General features: G+C 37.1%; 1 protein-coding gene across 7 annotated transcripts in view; it reads right to left on the bottom strand.

Moving 5' to 3' along the window:
* cobll1b (cordon-bleu WH2 repeat protein-like 1b) overlaps positions 1 to 16,759 on the bottom strand; it is a 54,050-nt gene that overhangs the window by 5,185 nt on the left and 32,106 nt on the right. For all 7 annotated transcript variants that reach the window (XM_079617586.1, XM_079617587.1, XM_079617585.1 and 4 more), the window contains 9 exons: positions 14,052 to 14,259; positions 10,640 to 10,865; positions 10,449 to 10,499; positions 10,167 to 10,264; positions 9,700 to 9,921; positions 8,583 to 8,721; positions 4,385 to 4,613; positions 3,206 to 3,282; positions 593 to 1,947 (listed from right to left, as the gene is read on the bottom strand). In XM_079617586.1, the coding sequence (XP_079473712.1) occupies positions 593 to 1,947; positions 3,206 to 3,282; positions 4,385 to 4,613; positions 8,583 to 8,721; positions 9,700 to 9,921; positions 10,167 to 10,264; positions 10,449 to 10,499; positions 10,640 to 10,865; positions 14,052 to 14,259 (2,605 nt within the window). The remainder of the gene's footprint in view (positions 1 to 592; positions 1,948 to 3,205; positions 3,283 to 4,384; positions 4,614 to 8,582; positions 8,722 to 9,699; positions 9,922 to 10,166; positions 10,265 to 10,448; positions 10,500 to 10,639; positions 10,866 to 14,051; positions 14,260 to 16,759) is intronic.

Below are 16,759 nucleotides of genomic sequence, written 5' to 3'. Positions count from 1 at the left end.
AAAAACAGCTAAATGAAACGCAACCGCCAAACATGTCTAAATAGACCAATTATAAAAAAATAAAATAAAAAACACAAACAGAACCTGTTCAATGATTCTGCTCTGTAATATAGTAATGGGAATCTACTGAAAACCACAACCGAGAATAATAGAAATAACAAACAAAAGAAACACATCCAAATGCATTACAGCAAATCTGGATGAAAAAATATGCCCAAATATCATGAAAATATATTGGGGAAAAAAGTATATATATATATATATATAATTTAGATGGGGACAGATACAAAAACACATAGATAAACTTAAACAGTCATCTGATGTATGCATCATGGTGTTTTTTTATTTATTCACAACACTTGTCCCTAGTAGGGCTTTTTTAGTTAAAAATTAAAATACAGACTAACATTATTAAAAATTATGTTATATATATAAGCATTTTGCAATGCAAACAAATTACTCTTTATTTTGTTCAAATATATAATACAATTTTTACTTTCGCTAAAATATAATAATACTAATAATTCAAAAATGATTATAGAAAAGATTCACCCAGAAACCAACTAACTGTTGATGTTGAGGTTGTACTCACAGTGCTCGTCGGCGACTCTGTAATGGATCTCTGTGCTGTGAGAGGATGAGTGCGTGGTGACTCCCCCAGGGCATGATGGGACAGAGAATGGGTCCTCTTCACAGCGGAGGACACGGCCTGAGCGAAGCGAGACGGCGATGAGGACAAGTACGGTTTGGGCGCAGCAAAGGTTCTCAACTTCTCCAAACTCAGTGAAGGTTTGGGTTTAGTGGGAAGACTCTTCTGATGGGGCAGAAAGGACGGTGGAAACCGTGAAGATTTGGGCCGCGAACCGTCAACCTCTGTATTCTGAGGTAGAGGTTTATCACTCGCTCTTGTATTTTCCTCATCTTCCCATTGGACTGGTGGTGGTGGAGGAGGGAAGATGTCCGGCGCAGCGAGTGCATCAAACTGCGGGCTTGTGGCTTCTTTTGGACGGGTTGCAGGACTGCTACAGCAGCTACTGCTGCTACTGCTACTGCCAAAGCTCGCTCTGCGCACGACCGCGGAGATCACGTAATCCCCGGGCGATCGTTTGTGTTGTGGCAGGCGGAAAGAGGCGGGTTTGGGTCTTGTTGCGGGTGGAGCTTTCTTGTCTTTGACTGCGGATTCGGTTCCTCCTACTGGGAACGAAGCGGTTGCTGGAGGTGATGTACAACGACTAGTTCGCGCAAAGACGTTCTGATGGCCGTTAAGAGCAGCCGTGCCATTGGAGGCAGACTTAGCTTTAGATTTGCAGTCCACAGTAGGCTCCAGAGTCAACTCTACCTCAAAGGAACGGAGCTTTTCTAGAGATTTCTGAGGCACGATGGTGTAGGTGGTCATGCCGACTTTGGGCGTGTATTCACGGGTGAGCTCATTTGATGGTTTTGGTTTGGGTTCGGCATCTACAATATACTGGACGCTTCCTGCTTTAGAGGCTGGTGTAGATGTCAAGTCCTTAGATGGTTGGATCGCAGGTGATTGTGGTTCAGGAACTTGCAGCTCTTCTGTGGAAGTGGCCATGTCTCGCTTTATTCCTGTTGAGGATGTAGACTGGGCCATTGAGGGTTCAGTGCATAAGCTCGATGGCTTATTAGAAGGTTTTTGGGGTTCTGCCTGCATGTGGGTCTCGGTGTGAGTGAAGTTGACAGTATTGGGGATGGTTTTAGGCATCTGGTTCTCAGAGCGAGATGAACGGCTGGGCTCAGGGGAAGAAGCCGCAACCGTGTTTGAATCAAAGGACTGGGCTTGCAACGTCTGGACGCCGCATTCAGATGTTTGAAGCGTGTTGATCAAAGATGCAGGCTTCTCTGTGGTGCTCACAGAAACCTTTTCCAGAACAGGGACGCTTTCAATCGGCTGAATTGCCTCTTCGGTCTTTTCCACCAGGGGCTCTACAAAAAGAGAAAACAAAGTCATGCATCGAAGCCTTTCATTTTGTCACTAGAGTTTTACTGGAATACATAGCCCATTGCACATCAAACAATGCTTTCTTATGACTTTTTATAGGGATTGTGTCATGAGGAATCACATTTTCCTGAGAATGACTGAGATTAAAGAGTTCATTGTACTACTGTAAATTTCAGAATTCGAAACTTCAGTCCAACCGGAGCATTTATTGAAATAAAGCTGCCAAAATGAGTCATTCTGAAATTAAAGTATAAATATCAATTGCATAAAGTTTACTGAGGCAGTGGTTCCCAAACTTTTCACAGTGTCGTACCCCCCAGAGGCATTTAACATCCTTCTACACCTTTGCCATTAAGGGACAATACTTGCCCATTTAAATAGATTTTCCAGTGCGTTTTGTTACTCTTATAAAATACCTATATAAAATAAATAATGGTTTAAATAAAAAACTTTCAATAAATATGCAATGATGGGAGAAGCGAAGTGATACTTTTAAATATGAAACTAAAACCACCAGTAGGTAGCAGTAAGTCACTGTGTGACCCATTGAGTCATTCATTCATTCAGTAATGAAGAAAGTGGCTGAATTTATGAATGGATCATTGAATCATTGACTCGAAGCCTCAGATTTTGTCCACGAAACACCGTTGTGTTGCAGTTTTGCTGTGGCTTTCGTTGGAACTATTATTTCATTGCAAAAATAAAGCGAACAATACAAAACTGTGCTAAAATTGTACATCACTTATTATTACACTTTTGTTTGTTGTATGAAATCAATGCCACATTTGCAATCATGTGGATTTGTGGGAAAAAAATTGCATTATTGCTCGTATGATATTATCAATATTAAAAACAAGAACACAAGGGCTATGTTTTTGTATTGAAGAGAGTTTGAGTCTTAAATCAATCTCTATGCACAGACTGTGTCTACATTTGTTCTTCATACAAGTAAGTGCTAATACTTTTACAAAGGTATATTGGTCGAGAACAGCAGTAATATTAGCGAGATTTGCTAAGGCAACATATCAACTCGCAACTTATCATATGCATGCTGCTTGTGTGGATGCAGTCCAGATTGGATGTCATGTATTTGATCTTCTACGGCATTTTGCCTGTTAGAAATAATGCTCGGTTTAAATGTTATTTAAGTTGGGGTAGAGTTAACATACTCCAGTCTGGGAACCACTCCACTAAGAAAAAACATTGAGTAAAATCTGAGGTTTTGAAGGATCTCACCCTTACCTTTCTCTTCTGATTGGATATGAGAGCTTGCGGCCTGGTCCGACTTAATCTCTCCATTCACTGTGCCTTCAGCGACTCTGTCAAGGGTAAAAACCATGTAACGTTTAAAAAACACATTTAATGAAATAAATGACCTACAATTAATTCAAAATTAGAAAAACTAAAAACATTTACATTAAGGCTGTCAAAATTAAAGCGTTAACACGTGATTTTTTTTTTTTTTGTTAAAAATATTCAACACAATTAAAGCAGCAACCATTTTTTCCCATCATTCTTTGGCAGTGATACAGTATATGATCACACTATCATTCATTCAAGTGCCATTTGATTCAAGCATGATAAGACGCAAAAAAAGGACTTAAATCTGTGAATCTCCTTTCTGTGTGACAGTCACACACATGACTTGTGCACACAAAAAGCCGCTTCAGACAGCGTGCCGGCCGCATTGAGTTCTCTTTTGCACTTGAACGGACAAAAACACACAAAAGTATGCCAAAATGCCTGCTTTTTATTAAGTATCCTCGTAAGCAGAGTCTTAAATTAGTTAAATAGTCTTTAAATGACCGTAAAGAGTTGTGAGGACATCGGATGTGCCACGTCATAAAGTGACAGCAGCCTAATAAACCTGTCATTAATGTAAATCAAATAACAAAAAGACAGAAAAATCACTCCCTGCTCTTGACTGAACAACTTTTGTAGCTTTAATAAGGATTAATCTATGTTATAATTTATGAAGTGAAGTGTTTGATAACTTTACTCAATTTCTGTATATTTCCCGTCTGTTAGATCAAATATTTTCGAATACCCGTCTTTATGTTGTTTCTACAGTAATTTGGAGATTACTGTGTAATTATTACAATATAAAAATATATAAAAAACTTTAAATATTAAATGTAAATTAAATATTCATGCTAACCCTAATCACGATTAATTACAGAAAATGCGCAATTAATTCGTTAATTTTTTTTTACCGATTGACAGCACTAATTTACATATATTTATTAAAACAAACCTAAATCTTCTTTAATATGAGAATCAATAGGTTGCATTTCTAGGTTGCTTTGGCTGGTTGTTCTCGTTGCTTTCAATGTGTCATCTGAATGGTTGCTGGTCTCAAATTTTTTAACTGCAACTGAATATGAATGAACACACTGTGCACTGAGCTACTAATGAACATACTCCGCATCTGTGGACAGGTCACATGATGGATTGTCTCTGGACGTCCCACTATCCAGAATCTCAGAATCCTGAGAAGGAGACGCTGTGCCAGCTCGGCCCGAGTCCAGAGAGATGTCGGCGGACAGGTTTAGGCTGCTGTCATCCTCCAGGTGCTCCTCCTGCACAGCGCCGCTCACATGCATTTCTTCCTGTTCCTTGATCTCCTCCAGAGGAGACTCCAACACTGGTTCTGCAGTGCAAAAGCGTGAGAAATGCAGAAAGTCAATTGCTTAAATATTAAAAAGTACAGTTCTTCCCAGTATCCCTATAAGCAGCGGTTTCCACATCAAACTGAAGTGATGCCCTTTCTCATGCAGGAGCAGCTGATAGAGAGAGAGAAAGAGAGAGAGAGACTGAGCGAGTGGTGTTAATTAAGACGTCTCGCTTCCCTCGCCTGATTCAGCTCTTCAATCGTTCTCTCCGGAGACCAGCGAGATGAAGAAACATCCAGAGAGCGGTCTCTGTGATCTCTCCCAGACACTTAGATTCAAAGCCCTTCTGTAGCTGCTCTTCTATCTCTGCTCCACACTGAGCTCTTATTTAAGTGTTTCTGGCTCTTGATATATGTATTTTCTTTCTCAGTCATTTGAACTTCTGACTGTAAGCATATCTGTAATCATCCTCTTAAACTTCACGAGGACGACGGCGCACTGAAGCATTCTTTGTTTTTGTGTTTTTTATGTAAATGATTGTATTTACCCCGAAAAACTATACATCATTAAAAAGATCAAGCTTCAGTATTTGACCTCTATTTTATTCTGAAAACCACATAGTGGCAGCAGGTATGTCTTCATTTGTTTCAGGAGATATGAAAAAGAAAAATCAGTCAATAGTACCATTAATATGAATTATGACCATCAGCCGCTCCCATTCAGAAAAAAAAAAAAAAACTCCTGTACGGTCGTCATGAAAGCGCTTGACAAAACAACATCCCTCAGGGCTTGTAGTTTAAAATTGAGCAGATTTTGAGAAATATTGAAAGATTCTTATGTTTACATCGAATTTCTATAGAGAGGTACCTTTCCGATTTAGGTCTGGATTTCCAGGCTAATAGAGAGGAGTAATATTTATTACATTTTTACCCAAAAGGCAGTGCTTTTGACTTCAAAACACTCGACTTTCATTATAAAGTTTGGAGCAAAAACATGGTTTTAATCTCATAAATTGTCTAAACTAACATGCTAGCTAGCCCTATGATGCACCTGTCACCTAGCTGAGCTCATTTTTATGAATCATTTTAAATAGCAAAGCTCATTGAAATGTTTTTTTTTTTTTTCAAGAAGGGCATTTGATACCGTTTCAAAGAAGGTGAAGTGAGAAGAAATGAAGGATTAAAACAGTGTGAATAGAAAGTCGTCAGTAATTATAATGAAGACGAAATAAAATAATAATTAGAGCCATAACCAGGCCGGAGAGGTGTGAATGTGTGCAGGGAAGACTGAGACTGAATGGTCGAAATAAAATGTAATTATGACAATAATTTACAATAATTCAAGATGATTCTGACTTTACAATAAACTGCAAAGTGTCTGCTTTCAAATGAGACCATACTTCTGCTTTTAGTGCAAAGTGTTCATAAGCTATATCTGTTTGAGTTTGGGTATGCCATTTCTTGGGATTTCTTCAAAAGCATGGGTGAAGGCTAACGGGTTAAAGAGAGTAAAGGGTTCAGGGCTTCTTGTAGTGCCATCAGCCAAACAGTGTTGACTTCAGCCTGCATTGGGGAAAGCCTTGTGAAACTCAATGCAACTAAGCAAAAGTTGCAAAAGCATTCATAAAATACACTTGTAAGAAAAAAAAAAAAACGAGTTAATGATCTGCCGGGTCTCGGAAGCCCGTGCTTGTGTAGTTATGAACAATGAGAAAAGTTTGCCTGCAGATTTCGGTCCCTGATTAGACAGTACTTTTTACTTCATAGAAAAAAATGCATTTGACAAAACTATGTATTTTTATGAGTGCTGCTTTCATAGAGAAGTTTTGTCCAAAGACGTACACCCCTTCAACACTGCATGAGCAACATGCTCAACACTCCCATTAAAATCAACAAAGCTTTATAGCAAAGTTTGCAACCATGCATCGAATACAACAGGACCGGTTTTGCTGCATCGCTCGCTTCCAGTGTGAAAATTGATGAAAAGATTACATTTGTTTCATGGGTCAGAAAATATAATGAAAGCACCATGTCATTATGATCTTTTAAAACTCCAATCAACAGAATATAACTGATCTGAACCAGCGATTTACATAATAAATTAAGTTTATACATTTATACTATGCCCTATTTCCTGCAGAGGACTTGTGCACAGTCTTATGATAAACTGAATTAGCCTGAAGTTAAAAAATTAAAAACAATTAAAAGCCTGAATCCAGACAAACATATAATACAAACAAACTCATAAGCAGGCCCAGATATAATGATCAAACGTACTTAAATAATCGTTAGGGAGCCGCAAACGTTCAACGGAATTGGAAACAGAATTGTCCAATTCCTCATGATTTCCATCCAGGGAAATGTCAGGTTGAACGCTTGCGTAATGACGTTTGCTCATATAACACCTCTTATGAAATGTCATAGTTGTGTGTTTACACCGAGGAGGAACACACACACACACACACGCACACACACACACACACAGCTGTGGCCCATTTGCAACCGTTTGCCCGTACGTGTGTGAAAAAGAGTCTAACTAATACAGCTGCAAACATTTAACCGAGTGTTACATCTAGTAAATTCTCACCAGCCCAGCCACCACCCAACTCAGGCACACTACAGCTCAGATCCGAAACCAAGAGCGCTGCCTTCTGAGATTTAGATGTTAGAATGTAGCTAAGCTTTGCTAATGATACTCTAATAATCGGGACACACAAACAAAGGGTAATTTGATTCATAGCTACTTTTCAAATAATTCATAAAATATATTTATATCCCCCCCGGGCTTGTAGATCAAATCAGAGAAAGTAGTGATGGGCCTGTTCAACCACTAGGTGGAGACAGAACACACAGAAAGTCAAAGACAACACATACTGGCCCATCTGCACTGTCCCCAAATGCCCAGCCTTTCAAAGTACAGCTGCTGTGCTCATTCAAGCCCTTTCACACAGAAAATCCTCTGAATAATGACATAATAATAGCCTAAACTCTAAATAACAACTTTCTTTTTAACTTTTCCAGCCACTGCCAACAGATTACAGAGCACAAAACATGATGAAATAGCCAAGATACTAAATTCTTGTTTCTTAGCTCATATAAACACAGGGTTGGTCCTGCTTTAAAATATAACTTTTTCAATATTAAACATTCTAAATAACTAATAATATAACTTTTGTTTTAGGAGAATGCTAAAGTCTATACTTCATTTGTATTACAATATAGCAGTTGTAGTTTCTAAATATGTTTGGCTACTCTTTTAATTTTATTTTCTAAAGTTTTTTTATAGAAACTATAATATAATAATATATAAAGTAATATTCTATAAAAGTAACTTTTTTAATAACTATAGTATTATGTAGGAAAACTATATTAATATAGCAAAATGTAATTGTTTACATTGCAAAAAAATGCCTCCATATGTTTCAATAATTAACAATAACATTACATTCTCTTCGTTAACAAAGTGCAATTAAGTAATTGACTAATTTCAATGATGTAGTGAATCAGATTATTGTGATCAGTAACACAAAACTGGTAAATTGGGGTTTTGTTAAAAATGTGAGAAGGTAATATTAAAATAAAATAAATAAATAAATAAGAATTATTGAAAACAAATGTAGCTTCTTTTTTTTCTTCTTTTTTGTAATAATTGTAAATGTAAATATTGCAATTACATGTTTGTTGAGGTGATCCTTTTGCTGGTACTGCATCTGTATTTTATATTGTGAATAAACTCATCAGTAGAGATGCTTTTTGTCCACTGTATAAACCTGCTGTCATTTTGCCTCTGCCAACGGACTACAGATGAAAATTAGCTTGTAGCTATCTCTGATCTGTGCAACACATTTGTTGTGCAATGTCCCTGTCAAATAAACAAATAAATAAATCAAATCAGAAAGTAATGATGGTGTGGATGCAGTGCACAGAAGCTACCAGCATTTTGAGCCAAGAAAAGCCCAGAAACTGCTGGTGAACACACAGGCATACTCAGAAAGTCTCCAGACCGACCTGTCATGCCTCTGTCCAGCGTGGTCTCATCAGGAGAGGCTGGCCCGCTCGAGGTGGGGGGCGGGGGGGCCTTGCGCTTGGTGGAAGACTTCTTGAAGGACGACCCTGTAGAGGATCCCCGGCTCAGAGGGGACATATTCTGTGGAAAGCCGGCAGAGGGACAGTAATAAATGAGACATATAATTCCAAATATTTGGCTGTGGAAAACATAACCACATTCCCTAATGACAAGCTGATGAAATGAGTCAACCCAGCTCCGAGTTTACGTAGAAACAAAACAAATACTGTGAAAGCCAGGTTTGACCGCTCATTGTATTTGCAGAGTGCCGTTTATACATAGATACTTGGTCTTTGAACTGAGGTCATGAAATAACAGGTTACCGAATCTTTTTTTCTTTTCTGTAAAAGACTTCCATGACAATGAAACCCCAAAGAGTGTTTGGAAACTTAAAAATGTCTGAATGTCATTGCATATATTTTATTTTCTATAGTTCGTTTTATAGAAAATAAACTAAAATAATAGCAAAACTTTATGAAATCAAACAAACACAAAATATAGTTTGTCAAGTTTTTTTCTTTAGAAGACTTGCACAATAATGAAATGAAGGCTCATGTGGGCTTATGTACAGCTTAAGTGTCCAAATACTTTTTTGGGGTCACTGCATTTTGTTCCAAACGTCTGAGACCACTAGTGAAGATATCTGCTATTTTGTGTTCTTTTCTAATTTAAAATACATTTATAAAATGTACACATTACAAGTCAGAAAAACACATTTGAGAATGTCTTTCTGGAGTGTGTGTCTGCATTAATAATGATAGTAGCACTGGAGCTACATGAACAAAACCTGATGATCTTGTTCTCAAGCATGATTTAAGAAGATCCAAAGAGCTTCAATGGAAGAAAAATATATGACCATCTGTGCAAAGAGCCACAAAACCAATGTCACTCAATCACTTGCATTTGATTAGTCACCTAAGAATAGTGCAGAATTATTCCTCAAAATCTTTGTTTACATGTACATTTTTCAATCTGATCTCAGACTTTTGGACTCCACTGCACGTTCAAGCCAAGATTTCCTAGTAAATATTAACTGAATCCCAGAACAGCGCTACATACCTGGTTACCATCAGGATGCATAGCCCCGTGGTTATCACTGAGGTCAGTAGGCATGCTCTGCGACATCATGCTAGGTGGCAACGGGGCTCGTCTTTTCTTTGGCGTGTCGGAGGGCATGGTATAGGAATCGTATGTATTCGGTGAATGCGTGCTGAAGGAACTCATGCTGACCGGCCTCTGTTTCCTGTGCACTGGAGATCCCGGTGCACTCACGGTCGTAGACTTTAACGAGAGACAGCCAATCGTAAGTCAGCACAGTCCCACCGGTGAGCCAATCACAAGTAAGTAAATCTTTAACAATTTGCATTAAACAAATATGACCACTGGTGCTCAGGGAATGTTTACAAAGAAATGTAAAACACACATGCCTTTGCCCTTATCTTAACGTCACCATAAAAAAAAATAAAAAAAAATCTCAAAGCATGTTATCAGTCCTTGTTATATACATATAGGATTTCATAACTCACCTGTTCAGATTGCTTCTTACTTCCTTTCCGAAATAAGCTGAATGTCCGCTTATTATCTTTATCCCGCTTGATTTTCTCTTTCCCATGATGAAATATTTCTGTGATTTAATGCATTTAGTAGTTAGAGAGTATTAATTTCATACTTAAAGGAATAGTTCATGCAAAAATAAACAATATTTCAACTTTATATCATTTTAGAATTTAGAATAAAATGAGGGTGAGTAAATAACGACAGATGAACTATTCTTTTAAAATGGAAAACATAATGTTAATGTGACTTACCCGAGTGAGTAGGAGATGGAGGCCGACTTATAGGACTTACAGGGCTAATAACTGCGAGAAAAGAAGCAAACCCAAGAGCTCAGTATAATGAAACTGTTTTGCAGAGTATCTCAATGTCACCTTATGAAAACCAGTCCTGCATGATTGAGTCATTTTAATGTACTTAGCATAAACACACACTGGGCTCTGACCTCTGGTGTCTCTTGCATACACTTCCCTCAGACCAAAGTCATTGAGAGAGCTTCTCAGGTCCAAAGTGTCTTCCGAGTGGACATTTCGTAGTAAAACTGTGGTCTGCGGGTCAAATTCACATTTCTCACAGATAGCCGGAAGCAGTTCTCGTAGAGAAACCCGAGGACTCACCCTGAGAATGGTTTTCTGGGTTTTCTTGTAGTTTATCACTAATCGTACGGTTGCCTGGAAGAGAAGAGAGAAGAAAAATATATACCATATATTGGTAGCTTGGTATTAAAAGATTGATGTTTTTTTAGCATTTTCATTTAGGGTTAGATTATTAATAGATATATTAATATTATTTTATTAATTTAAATACTCAAATAGTCATCATGTGGTCCCGTAGGAAGTTTGCTGAGGCCCCCTAGCTATAAACCCTTTTTTATAAAATCCAACCGCCACATACTTTTTTGTTTTGGTGTAATGTGATATTGTTTGTCATTCGTTATGAAGTGGATTGTTAGTATGATGTACAGCCATGCTCTGCTTCTTTCAACCATCTAGATAAAACCTTGACTAAATGAACAAATATCAACATGAAAATGACTAAACACTGTTTAAAGATTTACTTTTCTGCTTAGTCAACATCCAAAATGGATCTTATTTAGTTTCTAAATGCATGTCTGGGTGATTTTTACTGTTGCTAAAGTATATCGTACTGTGCACAATATGCAAATTTTATGCATTTATTTTCTGTAATGTGCAGAATACAAAAGCACACAAATGAACCTTTGATTTACAGTGTGACAAATAAAACAGAAGTAATATCAGTCAAGCATTTATTTAGATAGCATTGTTAAAGGGGTCATGACATGGATTTTTTTTTTTTTTTTTAATATGTTTCTTGAAGTTCAATTATAATGTTAATTCATCTTTTTGCAGAAATAAAACAAAACAAAAATATATATGCGGGAAACTATTTTAAACCTTCATTCTGAGCCTCTGTCTGACATAACATGTTTATAAGGGGCGGCTCCTTTAAGGCTTGTCAGTAAACAGCCACTGTTATGATTGGCTAACGTCATTGCATAGTAGACAGTATCAACACCCCCCTAGATATTGCACGTGAGTAAGTGTTTTGAAAACATCATCCAAATAAAACCGTCATTTACAGACAATGCATTATAAGATAATTTACTCATGGTTGTGATGCAGCTGCTGTCAGATTCAATACAGTCGGCTGCTTCATCTTTTAACAAAAGTTTTTTTGCGAACTTTCCATTACACTGTGCCTCGTTTACAGAACAAAATGCTCCGTACAAACATATTCCTCTCTACCTATAGCTGGTGTGTGTGTGGTGAGCGCACTGGCACTGGCTGCCGATGCATTATCCAAGTATTGCTGCACACTGGTGGTGTTGAGGAGAGATTCCCTGATATGTTTGTAAAGTGCTTTGGGTGTACAGTAGAGCTTTGACTTTTGCCCAAAAATCATATTCGAAGTTGGTTTGTTTATTAATATTCTAATATTTATTAATAATATTTTGACCATTAAATGCCTTCAGTAAGACCTATATTGGTATCAAACTTAAGTTGTAAATGCTAGTCCACTAGGGCTGGGCAAAAATGATTAAAATCGATTAATCGATTTTTAAAATGTGGTCGATTCAAAATCGATTCTCAAAATCAATTTTTTCCATATTTATTAATCTATAACCCAAAAGCCAGTATTAGTTTTCCTACACTGTTCATAGGCTTGCAGTCTCAGTGTTACAGCTAATGCTGTGAGATTATATGTTAGTTTTCTCTTAAACATAAAATAAACTGATCCTGATTGATCAAGACTGTTCTGACTTGTTCAATTTTCAGAATAAATTTTTCCTCTTGCATCAAAATCCTGTCTATTCATTGTCTGCATTTGAAGTTGGGTTTTAATGTACCCAAGTGTACCTAAAATAAAAAGAGTTTAATATACAGGTTTGTATTAAATTCTATTAAATCTATATCCATTGAGTCGAATCGGGAATCGAAATCGAATTTAGAATCGAAATTGAATCGAGCTTGCAAATAGAAATCGAATCGAATCGGAACATCTGAATCGATACCCAGCCCTACTGTCCACCAGAGGGCAGTGTATCAGTCAATGTCAATAGGCAGGCAATGATGTTTTCAGAAGAAAAACACACGGACTGTATTTAAAAAAAAATACAAAAATCTGACCCTGGATTAAACACAAACAGTATGCTTTCGACAGGTCTTATCCACTGTTCTTATCAATAAATAAAAAAATCACGGACATTGTTTTGGTATACAAAATAGGCGCTAACGTCACCAACAGGAGCCCAGATGACTAATAATAGCCTTGCTAATGAGCTCGCGATTCACAACTTCACCAGGCGTAAAAAAGCCTCGGAATCTGAATTGAAAACAACGTTTACAAGCAAACACATTTAGAAAAAAATAATGCCCATAACAGGTTAGAATATTAAAGACTGCCTAATATTTGTTTGAATATGATAATTTTTTTTTAAATATTAGAATTATATTAGAATAACGAAGTTCGGAGTCAAAGCCCTAGTGTACATATGAAAGCGTTATATAAATGCATCATTCATTCATTCATTCATTCATGTTGTTCTAGGCAATCTGGGATGCATTTAAAATAAACCATCAACTTATTTCAGATGCTGGGATCTTTCTGAAGTCTGTACAGAGGCGCAAACAATCGGTTTAAACTTGATGCGCCAAACGTTCTCTCCCTCTTCCATTTGTCTGGTTGTCGACAGACTCAAGTGCGTGGAGTGTCAGAAACTGAACACACATCTGTATACTGTATCAGTGTAGACAGCATCAGTGATTATAATGGCTTCTCTTTGCTTTTGACGTGACGCTCACATCCAGCGTAGCCGTGAAGCGACTGAATGCCAGTGGGCGGGTCTATGGTGTGAGGATGTATAACTATTTGTCGATGTCTTGCTCTGGAGGCGGGCATATGCACGTTTTTGCAAATGTGACGCTGTTACATGTGGTTACAGAATCAGAATCAGTGAAAAGTAAAAAGGCATTTTTAAATAAGCATTAAATAAAACTCCAAAATAGCCGTTGTTATTGTTATTTATGAATACTGATTAAAACATGTATTGGTTGAATTCAGAATAACACGCTACTATTAGTGTCGTAGAGAACGGTCGAGTGCTAAGCCACTGTTTGAAATAGTGCCTACTGTATCACATACTGCGTTTATTTAAAAAAAGATATCATAAATGATTAACTTTGCAACATTGCCACTGAACTAAGAGCGTTGAGCTGAACACTGACACTATTATCTTTTATAGAGCTGGTTATGGAGCTGAAGTCGTTTCATAATCAATTTTGATTTCATGGGGACTTTGTGTTTAACTCGTGTTTACAGTACAGTGGCGTATATACCTCAGGCATAAGTGATCCTGTCCTTTTGATTTTGTCTTCCATGCCTTTCGGTTTTAGCAGGATCTTCTCAGCCCCTAGGGCTCCGATAAGGGCGTTGGGTTTGAACTTCACTTTGTTCCTGTTGGTGGTGACGAGCTCTATGGTGTGGCCAGAAGGGTTCAGGTGGTACTTTGCACAAAGCATGACCAGCAGGTCCATCATGGGTTTGCTGAAAAACATGCAAAAGCAGAGCAGACTTCAATTGCTATCAATCTTTCTGCTAAGTAACATCTCATTTTGTGTTTAACAGAAGACTGGAATGCTATGAAGTTGAAAACATGGGGACAAAAATGCTATTTTTTTGGGTGAACTTTTCCTTTGGGACACAAGCATCTGTGTTTCACTGTTTCAGAAAGTTATGAAATATATTTTCCATTATATTTTTTTGTTGAATGAAAGCCAAAGGCCCAGGGAACATGTGACTACGCTGGGGAGTTTGAAAATGTCACGACACAAGCTTTGTTATCTGTGAAGTATCAAGGATTTGCATAAATGCTATTTTGCTGCAGGGAAGTCTTACATGGCAATCCATATCAAAGAAACTCAGTTGATTGTTTTTCAAGTGTTCGTGACAATAACAAAATAGCCATGTGAACGCAGAGAAATTCAGAAGAATTTGTGCAAGCCTTTCTTCTCAATAAAAAAAGTATTTTGGTATTCCATGGAACACACATTTGTTTGTTTGTTTGTTGTAAATAATGAGACAGAATTTTTATTTTTCGTGAACTATTCCACTGCATTAACAACCTTTATTAACATTAGTAACCTGCATTAACATTAGTCTACACTAGACTACACTGCGTTTACAAACAGCGAGGATCATTTCAAATGTGGTTTCTTTTCCATTGACTCATGTAAGGCTTCAGTGAAAACTATGACCTATATGCTTGACACATTGCACACTGAAAGTGTGGAAAATCTTTTCGAGACAGCTTATGACACAAAAAGCTTTCCAGCTGCTTTTGGAATTCTGGGATCTGAGAAACCTTTGGAAACACAGAGCCAATCATTTAATCCCGCTAAGAAGGAGGCCAGCAAGTCTCTGTGGCACACATTTAGAAAAGCAGGTGGAGAATTTGATTATTAATGACTTTATGTTGAATTTGGTTTCAGTTTTAGCAATAAGCAGGCAAAAAGTTGAACTTAGGAAAATTAGGTTTCATACAGGTGATCGGGATCAAAGAACAGATTTAAACAATGATTAAATGTGATGACTGATTGTCTGAAACCCGAGATCAGGTTTGTGCCGCGAAAAAGAAATAATACTTTAGCAACACAATGTAAAAGCACAGAAAGTTTGTGGAAAAAATTATGGATGGACGGTCGGGTCTAAGTAATGCTATAGTATTACTAGTACCCCCTTTTCTTTAATAGACATAAAAAAATGCACATTCCAAACTTAAATGGTTGTAATTCAAGAATGCTTTGGAATATAGATGTAAGATTGGTCTTGTTTTAAAGAAGATATTTGGCAGATTTTTGTAGAAGTTAAATAAATTAAGAAAGTTAAACAGAAAATAAGTTATAGAAGTTTGAGTTTATGAAAATGTACAATGTTAAAAATGTAATTATTCATATTTTATATAAAATATATATTTTCAAAACCTGGTGGACTCTAAAAATGCCAAAAAAAAAAAAATCAAAGCCAAAAATATAAAGTTGTGTTTCAAATTTTAGGTTGATATCTCAAAAAATAAGCTTTCAGTGAGATTTTGTTTGTGCGCAGTACCACACTTTTCCACTAGTTGACATTACTGCCCATTTAAGGGCGCCTCCATTTCCATATGTTGTTTGAGTGATCTGAACCATTATTTTTTTTTAAATTTACATATAATTTATGAAGTAGACATCCTATTCTGAAGTAGAATCGGAAGTTTGGCAGATTTCGAAATGAATTCAACCTCTAAGAAACACAAGAAGAACACGTATGTGCATTATAGCTCGCTGCCACATCACAAATGGTGAATCTATTATATTTTCAGACCTTTTTTTCTAAAAGAATTGAATGGGTGCTATCTTTTGAACTCTTGATGTTCATCGCTATTTCAAAATAAAGGTCTGAACACGCCTTAGGAGTATGAAAATATTCTTGTTGCAAATTGATAAATTACGGCTCCTCTGTCATTTATTTTGAAAATCAGTCACCAAATATGTAAACTAGAGATTGTAAGCTTTCAAATGATATATAGTTTGTCAAGATTAGTTTAGGTTTAGTATAGGATATTACTGTTTTAAATATGTAATGGCTGTGGCAATTGGCTATGCCAATATAAGGGGCTCTGAGTAATGCTCTTAATATTCAACAAGTAATGCTTTTAATATCCAACTACTGTTATTAATATCAAAGTAATTCTATTTAGCCAAATTTAAGTAAATCCCACTGGCACACCTTTAACAGTCGAGATGAAGTGTCAAGGACAGAAAATGTAACCGTTTCCTGAAAGAGGGAACAGGAAATGTTACGTCGAACGTGAGCGACTGATAGGGAACACCCTGACACTAAACACGGCACTAAGAGCAAATGATCCCGCTGCTGAAATCGATCAAGTGTTTAATGATAATCACAACGAGATGCAGTTTTACTCTAACGTCATTTTGTACCCAAACCAACCCAGATTAGTTGCAGGATCTCTGAGAAACACGCTGCCCCACCCAGCTGACTCACTGCA

This window comes from Phoxinus phoxinus (assembly GCF_949152265.1).
Source record: "Phoxinus phoxinus genome assembly, chromosome: 7".
Taxonomy (NCBI): domain Eukaryota; kingdom Metazoa; phylum Chordata; class Actinopteri; order Cypriniformes; family Leuciscidae; genus Phoxinus; species Phoxinus phoxinus.
The sequence above is the reverse complement of the archived record's forward strand: the minus strand, read 5'-3'. Positions and strand labels throughout refer to the sequence as shown.